Source organism: Panthera leo, chromosome A3 (assembly GCF_018350215.1).
Source record: "Panthera leo isolate Ple1 chromosome A3, P.leo_Ple1_pat1.1, whole genome shotgun sequence".
Lineage (NCBI taxonomy): Eukaryota > Metazoa > Chordata > Mammalia > Carnivora > Felidae > Panthera > Panthera leo.
This window is the reverse complement of record NC_056681.1, coordinates 28020579-28032435: the sequence shown is the minus strand read 5'-3', so window position 1 is coordinate 28032435 and position 11857 is coordinate 28020579. Positions and strand designations below refer to the sequence as shown.

General features: G+C 54.3%; 1 protein-coding gene across 1 annotated transcript in view; it reads left to right on the top strand.

Moving 5' to 3' along the window:
* The first annotated feature begins 488 nt into the window (after positions 1–488).
* RSPO4 (R-spondin 4) overlaps positions 489–11857 on the top strand; it is a 33643-nt gene continuing 22274 nt past the window's right edge. The window contains exon 1 of the mRNA XM_042930149.1: positions 489–693. Within this exon, the coding sequence (XP_042786083.1) occupies positions 615–693 (79 nt within the window). The 5' untranslated portion in view covers positions 489–614. The remainder of the gene's footprint in view (positions 694–11857) is intronic.

Sequence of the window (11857 nt, the reverse complement as noted above, 5' to 3'; positions counted from 1 at the left end):
GAGCAGAAAGGGCGCAGACCAGATGGCCGAGGGATGAGGCCACAGAGTTTGGGGGTGGGGGGGGGGGGACGTGAGACAAAGACAGAAGAAGAGAGGAAGTGCAGGAGTGGCCCTGAAGGGCCAGGCGCAGGAGACACGAGCCACCGAGAAGGAGAAGAGAGAAAATCGGCGGCAGGCGGGGAGTGGGGGGATCGCGACCTGCCGAGAGCACAAGGATGGGGGTCACTTGGCGGCCGCGCGTCTGTACCTGTGTCTGCCCGGCCGGCGGCGGCGGCGGGGCTGGGGAGAGGGGCAGTGCAGGGGGCGGAACGACGCCAGACCGCGGACTGCGGGACCCGCCGACCTCCGGACCCCCGCCGGGCGACCCCCGCCCCCCGCCGCGCGCGCCTCCCGAGCGGGTTAACGCGCCGCCCCGCGCGCCGGCTCCTCCCCGCCGGGGCAGTGTCCGCGCTCCGCCGACGCCCTCACTCGACCTGGCGGCCGGCCCCTGGGCGGACGGCGCGTCCCTGGCGGCGGCACCGAACCCGCGCCCCGTGGATGCGCCCGCGCGCCCGGAGCAGCCGTCGGGCCTCCCGGGGAGCCCCCCGCGCGCCCGCCCCGACCAGGCTGCCCAGATGCGGGCGCCACTCTGCCTGTTGCTGCTCGTCGCCCACGCCGCGAACATGATCCCCCCGAACCGAAGGAAGAAGCAAGGTACCAGGGGCAGAGGGCAGGGTGGCAGGTCGCCCACAGCGGGGCCGACAGGGAGATGGCCCTTGGGACAGCTGCATAGTGCCCGGCGCCCTGGGCCACTAACTCCTCCGCGTAGCCTTCAGGCCCGCTTTACAGATGGGGAGACTGAGGCTCCAGGGTACCTGTTGAGCCAGCTGGCCCAAGGAGGCTCTCCAAGGAAGGAAGGGGCTGGTAGGACTCTCTCACTGACCCGCTCCCCATAGTTGCAACATTGCTGAAAAGAAGGAGGTGGCTCTGTGCAAAGATAGGAAGCCCAGGATACCGGGACTGCGGGACAGAATTTTGGGCTTAGAAGCCATGCCTGGTATCCGTGCTGAGCCAGGAGAAGACATACAGCCCTGGGCCAGGAGTCCAGATGCCCCGGACTCAGCCCCAGTGTTGACCCTGACTCTCGCATCCCCTCGGGGAAGGCGTGATTCTCAGTGGGCTTCCCCTCTGGTAAGGACATGAGCTTTGTGAATTCGAGATCTGAGACCTGAGTTCAAGTCCATTGGTTCTGGGATGACCTGGAAGAAGTCCCAGAGCCCCCTCCCCCCACCCCAGGTTTTTCCATCTTGACCTCCTAGGAACACTAGGAAGAGAACCCAAGGTTCAGACTCTAAGTGTACCTGGGGCACAGAGGGGACCCTTGCATCCTCACTGGGAGAGTCAGAACGTCCTCAGGAGGTGGGTTTGAGGCCGTCCCTGCAGAGTGGGGGTCGGCAGAGCCGGTGGGGCTGAGGAAGGCAAGCAGGCGAGCCTCCTCCTGAGCTGCTGCCGGTCGGAACCAACCTTGGAGTGCCCGCCATGGCGCCAAGGCTGTCCTTCATTAAGGGAATCCCCACTGCCTCCTCATGAGAACACCCATGTCATTTTATAAAGCCGAGGCCAAGGCTCAGACAGGTTAGGTAACCTTGCTAAGTTGTCCAGCAGGTGAGTGGAAGATCCAGTGTCTTTCTTCCCAGCTGTGGTGTTAGGTCTCAGGAAGGCTACATGGGAGTAAGAAAGAGAGTCTGCCCTCTAGGGGCTTCTCATCCACTTGAGGGAAAAGCCCTGCCTGGACCCAGTGGCTGCTGGAGCGGAGCAGGAAGCAGATGGGCTACGGGAGAACTGGGAGTTGGGATTGGGGGGAGCAGGGAGACTGGCCCAAAGGGCTCCAATCTCGGGTGTGACTGAATGGAGGGACCCAGGGGGAGGAGAAGTGGGTGGGCTTCAGGGTAAGCCGGGGGAAGTTTGGGACCTCGTGGTCCTGTGTGGATGGCCCTTGTATAGTGGTTGATCCCATGGGTTCTGGAGTCAGCCTGCCCGGGTCCAAATCCCAGCTTCCCCAGTGACCAGCTGAGTGACCTCGGGGAAGTCACTTTGCCTCTCTGAGCCTGGGTTTACCCACCTGAGGTTCTTTTAGAAAATCTCTAAGATTTTTCTCAGTGTTAAAGCAGACCAAAGACATGAAAAAGAAAAACTTTCTCCTCATTGACTCCTCTTGAAAATAGGCATAGTAATCTGAAGTATCTAACTCACCAGGCAGCTGTGGGTAAGACTGAGTGAATTGGTGAGTATGTGAAGGGAGTAGCCAAGTACACAGGCTCCTAGTGGGCATTTGCAACACATCTTCATTTCCTGCCCGTGATGTCCCTGGCTATGGGAGGTGCTTTTTATCTGGATGGGGATTCAGAGAGGGAAACTGACTCGTCCAAGGTTGCACAGCAGGTAAGCGGCAAAGCAGGCTCGAATCCCGATCCATCTGACAGGGTGTCGCCTGAGCTGTGTTGGTCTTCCCTCTCAGAGCCTCAGTTTCCCCATCTGAAGAGGAGCTGGTTTAGGAGATCTTTGAGATGTTTCACAGTCCGAAAAAGACAGAGAGACAGACAGACAGACACAACACACACACACACACACACACACACACACACACACACACACACAGAATAAAGAAAAAGAAAACTTCCAATCTCTTTCCCTGCCACCAGTCGCTTGGTGAGGACGTTGGGCATGGCAGCCCCTGACGCTGCCCCAGTTTGTCAAGGGGGCTCTCGGCGCCCCTCCCGGAAGCGGTTGATGTCTTGCGTAGGGGTCACAAACATGCCCCATCCAGCATCTCCAGAGAGAGGCTTGTGGCTCCACTTGTCAGTCGGGTGCCACGGATTTCAGTCCCACTCTGGACCCCTTTGTACTGTGTGACCTTGGGCGAGTGGACTCCCCCACTCCTGCCTACAGCCTCAGTTTCCCCACTGGCCCTGGGGTGGGGGTTGGGGGATAGGAAAACCTTTCCCGTAGCATATTACGCAAGGGGGTCATAGGAATCCTGGCCAAATAGGTTTGGGAAACGCTTAGTTTAGCAGATTTCTTGACTGCAGGACTTACCAGAGCATTCATGGTCAAGCAGTGGGACGAGGCCTCAGTATCCCAAACTAATTATGCAGCAGAGGCCATTTTTCGTCAGATAGCTGCTTGGAAGATTCCACAGGACACCCCTACCCGCTTTGACATTTTCCGCTAATTTTAGCAGGAGAGTGCGTCCCGAAGGCACCTGGGTGTTGGTCTTGCTTCATTCATCGGTTCCTTCACTTGTTCATTCAACAAGTGCCACAAGCTCTGTGTTGGGAAACTTGGAGAGGCCAAGGTGTAGAGACCCTGGGCTGCCCTTGAGCAGCTGCCGGGGTGGAGGGATGCCCCTCCCCTGACTTCCCCAGCCTCCCCTCCGTGCCAGAGTCCTTAGCCTCTGCCTCCGGCCTGCTCTGCAAGGCCCAGCAGCAGCCCCCCTCGGGGCCTGACGCCCGCACACCCCTGCTTCCTCCAGCTCTGGCGTCACTGGTTTGTTTTTTTTTTTTTTTTTTTTTTGATGAAACCCAATTTTTCTGTTTCTAAGACAAGCACGAATGAAAGGCAAGGCTTGAGAAAGGTTCTTGGATCTCGAGTGTCTCTTACAAAACAACATGTTGATTAATTAAGCGTAAATGAATCAGAACCAGATGGAAACATTTCTCTGGAAACATGCTGGGGTGTCCTGGCAATGGGATAGTCAGGGAGTGTGAGGGGGCTCTGGTCTGCACCCCCAACCGCGATATGGAGCTTCATTTAGGCAATGACGAGAAGACAGGCTGTGACTGACTTCCCTGATGTCCAAGGCTTGCTGGGGAGGGGGCCTGGTGGAGGTGAGAATTTCCCCCACGTTTGCAGGGTGATTTTAAGATCCTTCTAGACCCGAGGCAGCCAGGGGCAGAGGGAATTCAGGGAATTCAGCTCTGGAATTCAGATAGCCCTGGGTTCAAATCCTGAGCCCTCTCCTACCCTACCATGCCTTCTCCAATCTATGATTCCACATCTGTGAAATGGGAACAGTTATACCTACCTCTTTGGCAGTTGGAAAGATTCACCGCAGTCCCAGAGGGAAGGTGTCCGGAAGCATACAGCAGGCGCCTCATAAAGATTCTCCTCCTTCCCCCCTCCCATTCTGCAGCAGGGTGGGATGTTCTCTGGACTTGGGGTAAGGGCATCTCACGTGGGTTGAACCTCACCTCTGCCCTTGTCCCTGCTGTGAGCCTTTTTCTTCATCTGTCAAAAGACTGTGACAGCGCTGACATCGGGGGGGGGAGGGGGGGTGATCGTACTCATTCTCTGTAAATTGCAGAGCCCTGCGAGGACAGCCAGGCAGACAGCACTGTCCCCTGTGCATAGCAGAGATGCTGAGACCCGGCAAGCAGGTGCCCGGGGCAGTGGCAGAGACGGGGAAGGACCCAGGTTTCTTGTCTCCAGGGCTGGGCCAGGGCTGGACCCAGAACAAGGTGCATCCCCCCCCTAAATGCTGGCATCCGGGTGATGCCAGGTAAAGATGCATGTCAGGGGCGACTCTGGAAGGGGAACGAGTTGCTAAAGGACGGGGAGAGGGCTGCTAACCGCACCTGGAGGGGTCGGGAAGGCGCTGCGTATTGGCAGAGTCCTACTTAAGACAAGTCATTTTGGCCCCTTTGGGTCTGGGTGTCTTCATAAAAATATGGCTGGTTGGTTGAGGCCAGGAAATCAGGATGCTTGGCACATAGTAAGTACTCAATAAGTTTGGCTCCGCTCACATGCCGTCTCCCTCCGCAGCCAGTTCTGGAGCCCACACTGGGCTCATAGGAGATGCTGCTTTCATCTAGCGGGCTCCCCCACCCTTGGGGGGATCCACCTCCCTCTCCAGGGATGGAAACCGCTTAGCTACCACCCAGTCACCAAAGGAGAGCCCTGAGGCCACTTAGCGAGGGCTGGCCATGCGCCAGGAGCTCCACACACGGGGAATCCTCACCGTGGCACTGCCTGGTGTCCTACCCATTTCCCAGACAAAGGAACTGAGGCTCACAAAGGGGCAGTGACCTGCCCAGGAACTCCCAACATGTGAGATGCGGACTCAGGGTTTGGGGGCTCCAAAGCTTGTGCCCAGAAGTACAAACGGGGTCTGTTGATGGCTTGCAAGGTGGAGGTCTCCGAGAGGAGCCTTGTCACGGGTGGGACTTAACCGTTTATCCATCCATTTTTCCATCTAGTGGGAAAACGGACACTTGCTTTAATCCAAAGTTTTCAAACTGAGATTTACAAGCCAGCAGCGGATCAGGGAGATCCATTTATTAAGTACAGCCATCATTTTTGAACGGTACAGCGAGGGACCAGAACAGAACGGTATAGAATGTAGAGGACCGGAGAGTAAATATTTTAGGCTTTGCTGGCCACATTTGATCTGTCACCTACTGTCCTTTGTTGTTGTTGTTTTCGTTGTTGTTGTTGTAGTAAACCATTCTTAGCTCACAGGCCGTGCAAAAACAGGCTGAGGGCCAGCTTTGGCCCACAGGCTATAGTTCGCTAACCTTAGAAAATACCAGAATGTGTTGCGAGGGTTAAAATGAAATATTATTTTGGGAAGTGCGTTTCAGGCTACATGTACATGTGAATGTGTGTCTGAGTAGGTGAGTGCACCTGCTCATGTGCCCATAGATGTGGGTTACGTGCGAGAGTGTGTGTGTTTGTACTAGCGTGTGTATTCTGCGTGCTGTGCATGAACGGATATGCAACTGTAATATTTACCATTGTCGAGGAAGTGTGGAGGCTGCTGGGTCAGCTGAGCCCAGTGTGGACCCCATCAGTCTCTCCGAGATGGGTTCTAGGAGGATCCCTACGGCACAGATGGGGACACTAAGGCCCGGGGGCGGGGGGTCACATAGCAGGTGCACCCAGGGAGTCTGGCCGCGGAGCTACAAATGCGACACCAAGTCGCCTCAATGAGCAGCAACCGCCCCTGACACATTTTGCAGGTCGTATGGCCCTGAATCTGGTGGCTGCGTCCTTCCCAAGGCCTGTGGCTTTTAGTCTCAGAAGGTGGAATGATCGGTCAGGGCCCTGAATTTCCTCCTGCGTCAGACACCCCTGAGCAGCCAGTGGGTGCCAGATACCGCGTGGGCCTTGCTCGCTGACCCTGCCGGGTGGATGTGGTTGCACCCTCTGCCCTTACAGAAGAGGAAGCTGCTTCAGGGAGGGTTTGTCCAAGGTCACAGAGGATATGGATGTGTGGCCTGGGTCTTCCAGACTCCAGACCCACCGGAGCAAATCCGGGCTACGACAGACTTCTCTGGAAAACCCATCCAATGCCAGTAACCATCCTCTTGTCCACACAGCACTTTACAGTTTGCAGAGAATTCCGCTTGCCTTCTCTCTCTGGAGTTCTGGAGAAGGGTGATAGAATGATGGCATGCTGGGGCCAAAAAGGCCGACTGAGACCTCTGAGGCTGATACCTGGGCAAATACGGAGGCTCAATCAGGGCAGCACGTCACCCACGGTCACCCAGCGGGGGGTGGAAGTGAGGGTACAGTCGAGACTGGGGAGGAGGGGAGGGCGACTGTGGAGAGGCAGAGGAAGGCAGTCTGTTCCGGAGCCTGAAGGTCCTGGTGTAGGGCCTCTGAGAGCCTCAGTTTCCCTGGGTGGCTTGGCCGGGCTGGGTCTTCTGTGCCTTTCTCCCAGGTCTCGGGTAAACGTCAGATGAGGAGTGGAGTCAAGCGCGCCAAGACTGTTGGCGGAGGCTTCTTTTTTTTATTTTTTTATTAAAAAAAAATTTTTTTTTAACGTTTATTTATTTTTGAGACAGAGAGAGACAGAGCATGAACGGGGGAGGGTCAGAGAGAGAGGGAGACACAGAATCCGAAACAGGCTCCAGGCTCTGAGCTGTCAGCACAGAGCCCGACGCGGGGCTCGAACTCACGGACCGTGAGATCGTGACCTGAGCTGAAGTCGGACGCTTAACCGGCCGAGCCACCCAGGCGCCCCATGGCGGAGGCTTCTTAATAACGAGGGGCCAGCCCAGGACCGGGAGCCTCATATGAGCCCCTGGAGTTACCTGTGTGCCACATAGGTCCGTGGCTTGGCTGTGTGGTTCCATCCGAGGGAGCCGGCCGAGACCTGGGCGGGACTGAGAGCCATCGCTGCTTCAAGGCCAGACCTTCCCTTAGAACCTCAGGCCATGGACGCCGTCAGTACACAAAGCGGCCCCAGGCTCGATAAACACCCAGGATCACGCTTCTCACCTGTATTTCCACACACATACAGGTTCCTAAAAACATATATATGTATTTTTTTCTTTAAAAATACTTAACTCTCAGGGTGCCTGGGTGGCTAAGTCGGTTAAGTGTCTGACGCTTGGTTTCTGCTCAGGTGCATGAGTTCGAGCCCCGCGTCGGGCTCTGTGTTGATGGACCGCACGGAGCCTGCTTGGGATTCTCTCTCTCTCTCTCTCTCTCTCTCTCTCTTTCTCTGTCTCTGCCCCACCCCCCCACCTCTCAAAATAAATAAATAAGGGGCGCCTGGGTGGCTCAGTCGGTTGAGCGTCTGACTTCGGCTCAGGTCACAATCTCGCAGTTCGTGAGTTCAAGCCCCGCGTCGGGCTCTGTGCTGACAGCTCAGAGCCTGGAACCTGCTTCGGATTCTGTGTCCCCCTCCTTCTGCCCCTTGCCTGCTCATGCTCTGTTTCTCTCTGTCTCTCAAAACTGAATAAACGTTAAAAAAAAAAAATTTAAATAAATAAATATAAAATTTAAAAATAAATAAATAAATAAATAAATAAATAAATAAATAAACTAAAAAGAAAAATACTTAACTTCTGCTGACATCAAAGGTTTCAAAAAGTCTGTTTTTGATCTGGTTGTACGTTCAAGCGTTAACTCGATGCCAGGTGCCGTTACCCGTATTATTTTATTTGATTTAACAAGACCAGGCACTGTTCTAAGTACTTTATATATATGAACTGATTAAGTTTTCTTAATAAACCTATATGAGGTGGGCCCCGTTATGATCCCTGTTCTACACATGAGAAAACTGAGGCACGGAGAGGTCAAGTAACTTACCCAAGGCCACACAGCCGAGGCTCAAATCCTGCCTGGTCCCAGAGCCCGAGCTCAGTCATTTCTCGGCCTCCCAGGTTTGCTGTGAGGACTCTTATCCATATTTGGCAAAGGAGGAAACTGAAGAGAGAGGGGCATTACATAAAGTATATGCAATCGCCATTTTTATAGGTCAAAACCGGCCCCACATTAGCAATTTCATATGCTTCAGTCCAATAGCTTGGCAAAGTAAGTTTGGCAAAACCAGGATTGAAACCCAGACAATTAATTCCAAAGCTTGGGTGCATAACCAGACCGCCAGGCCTTCTCCCAGTTCAGCCACACAATAGCCCGTGAGGCGGTTTGATCCTATTATTCTACAGAGGAGGCCCTCCAAGCTCAGAGAGGGCAGTTGACTTGCCAAGGACGCAGAGCCAGGACGGGGAGAAGCTGGGATGTGTCTCCAGGTCCCCAGGGGCCGGAACCTCTTATCTTGGCCCCGTGCAGCAGGCAGTGCTATTCAGACACATGCCCTCGGCCCCAACCTCGGTGATCCCCCCCCGCCGGGTCCCACAGGGAATGGTCCGGTTCCCACCGCTGACAAACTCGTCTTGGGCACAGCGGCTTCAGGCCGGGCCACCCCCTCCTGCCCCGGGATGATTTCTTGGAGTCATGCCGTGTGATTCATAGAGCCCCCGCTCTGCCATCCATGGTGGAGGCTCCAGTGCGCCACCGTGGTGGGGGTTCTGTCTCACCAGCTCAAAAGAAAGGCATTCCCAAGCCGGGGGGACCCAGACCGCATGGGGAAAACCACTCCCTTTTGCCAGAAGCCTCCACTTTCCCTGAAGCCCAACAGCGGTGCCCACATCCGCCGGGGCTGAGACACGCAGAGAAGGGAGGTCACGACTGCCCTTCAGGAGCGTGCTCTGGTGTTGGCAGGCAGGCACAGCTGTCCCTAGCAAGTCCCAGATGAGCAGCGCGTGGCCAACAGGCTGTCACGAAGGCCATGGGCTCTGCCACTCACTGGCTAAGTGACCTTGGACAGTTCACCTCTCCCTGCTGCACGGCTGTTGGCTAACTTGCAAAGTAGGGCATTCCTAGCAAATAGGGGGTGCTCTTAAGAGTTCTAGCACCAGGCAGGGAGGATGGGATTGGGGCTGGACGTTCATGGGCCCAGCTCCCACCTCTGCTACTGCCTTGCTTGGGTGAAAATATTCCACTCCCGGGTCTCAGTGTTGTGTATCAGTACAATGGGGACACTGATAGCATCTACATCATATGGTTGTCTTAAGGATTAACATTATGCATGCAACCCACCTGGGAGATAGTAGGTGCTCAATAAATCGTGACACCCGTCACGCACCGTGAGGGGTTGGCTCTTTCCAGATCAAGTGACTCTGGACTTTCCAGAGTCCAGAGCTGTCCAGCCTGGCGTCAGACACGCCCCGGCCTGCGTTTGAAAGTCCTCAGGAGACCTGACTTGTCAAAAGAAGGCCACCTTGAGGAGCCCAGATTCAAAGGAGATGGTGGTCCTAAGTGCTGTGTGACTGTCGCACAGTGACTACCGTCTCTGAGCCTCTGTTTACTCTGTGAAATCCGACTCCAGAGGACGGCAGCAAGGCTGGAAGAATGTGTGCGTGTGTGTGCGTGGTGCTGGCACATTATAAATGTATAAATGATGTGATGGCTATTTGTGGATGAGGCCGTCGCGGGGCCTGACGTCCTACCCTGTACCCAACGCAAGCTGGAAAAACCCAGTCAGATGCCGTCTTTTGGACACGCTTTTCCTTCCTCCTGCCCCCGTCCCTCCCTTCTGGCAGGCATCTGAGTCCATCAGACTCCCTAATTCATAGCACATTATCTGCACCAGCCGTGCAAAATCCTGCCCTTGTTTTCTATTTTATTTTTCTTGCTTTCTTTTTTAAATTGTTACAAATTGCTGGTTTTTTATTTCACTCTTACATTTGTTTCACTTCTTTAAACTTTGTTCTCTTTTATCCCACGTAAACAGTTTAATTTTATTTTTAAATTTTTCACCAATTACTCCAGGGAAAAGAAAAAAAAAATAAAGTTTTCACCATGTTTCCTGAATATTTTTCATCAATTTGTAGGACTCACGGTGTTACCTGTATATTGACCCCATGTTGGTTCTGACATTGAAAATGTCTTTCTTCAGCCCGACACCCATCTGCTAACTTTGTATGTCCTTTGGAGTTTAGAAATCATTACCCATGATGCTGTTCATGTGGTCAAAGCCCACGAGCTTTTTGGGGAAGGGGGTTGTCTTCTGCCTTCTGGTCTGGGCTTTTTAATCTTAGAAAATGTCCTTATTAGGGGCACCTGGCTGGCTCAATGTGTGATTCTTGATCTCGGGGTTGTGAGTTCAAGCCCCACGTTGGGCATAGGTTATTTAAAAAGAAAATCTAAAAAGAAAGAGGGGCGCCTGGGTGGCTTGGTCGGTTAAGCGTCCGACTTCGGCTCAGGTCATGATCTCACGGTCTGTGAGTTCGAGCCCCGCGTCGGGCTCTGTGCTGACAGCTCAGAGCCTGGAGCCTGTCTCAGATTCTGTGTCTCCCTCTCTCTCTGCCCCTCCCCTGTTCATGCTCTGTCTCTCTCTGTCTCAAAAATAAATAAATGTTAAAACAAAATTTTTTTTAAATAAAAAAAAGAAAGAGAGAGAGTGAAAGAGAGAGAGAAAGATAAAGAGAGAAAAGAAAAGAAAAGAAGAGAAAAGAAAAGAAGAGAAAAGAAAAGAAAAGAAAATGTCCTTATAAGAAAGTCTCATTACAAGGGTGTGAGCCCTCGGCTCTCCATCCCTCAAGCGGGCCACCCTTCCGTGACCCATGCCTTCCATGACAACATGTGGGCCTTGGCCCCTCCCCAGCACACTATTGGAATTCTCAAATCAGGGGATGCTTCTCGGTTCACCCTCGTCCCTGAATGTCCCCTCGGTCACTGCATTCCAGCTGGCACTTGCTGGTAGCCAGACCCTGTCCTTGGGGGCCCCAGACTGATGGAGGTGTCAGGCCCACCAGAGCGGGTCTTAGTGTGCGAGTAGGAGAGGTGACAGTGAAGTTGGCTTGAAGGGCATCCCGAGGGGTGTCAGAATCCTCCCCACGGGGCTGAGCAGCCCCAGCCCAAGGCAGGCATTTTCTCAGGGCTGTTTTGGCTAAAGGGCTACAGTTTATGGATCATCTTATTCTTTAGCATCACACCCAAAACCACCACCAACAACAGGAGGAAAAAGAATACAAACACTCAGGACATTTGTATGCAAAGCTGACTTTAAGGCAGGTCCTCTCTTCTGCCTGGAATAAATCTCCTCCTGTCTGTCCTCACAAACAGCTCAGGGCCCCTCTTGGGCTGACCTTGGGCCCTGACAGACATATGGCTTTCAAGGGCTGTCCTCTGCTTTTGGAGAGCCACGGGGCAAGAGTCACCAGGGAAGCATGCCCCCAGCAGTTAGGGGCTGAGACTCTGGGTTGCATCCTTGCCGTGAGTTCGTGGGGCAACACTTCATCTCTCTGAGCCTCAGCATTCTCCTCCATGAATTTGGGGAACGTGTAGCCCCAGCTTGGAGAGCCATAGTGGCCTTGAAGTGATCTGCTGCAAGGACCAGAGTGGCACGGGTCCCTGCCTGCTGCAGAGACTCAGCCACCATGAGCCGGCCTCTGCCCACTTGGTAGTCCCGGTCCCTTCGAGGGCCTGCCAGAGCTCACAGTGACCGCCGTCCCCTGGCTCCGCTGCCCTTCCTGGTTTCAGACCTTAGTTCTGGTTTTAACTGGGCAAGAAGGAGTATGGTTCC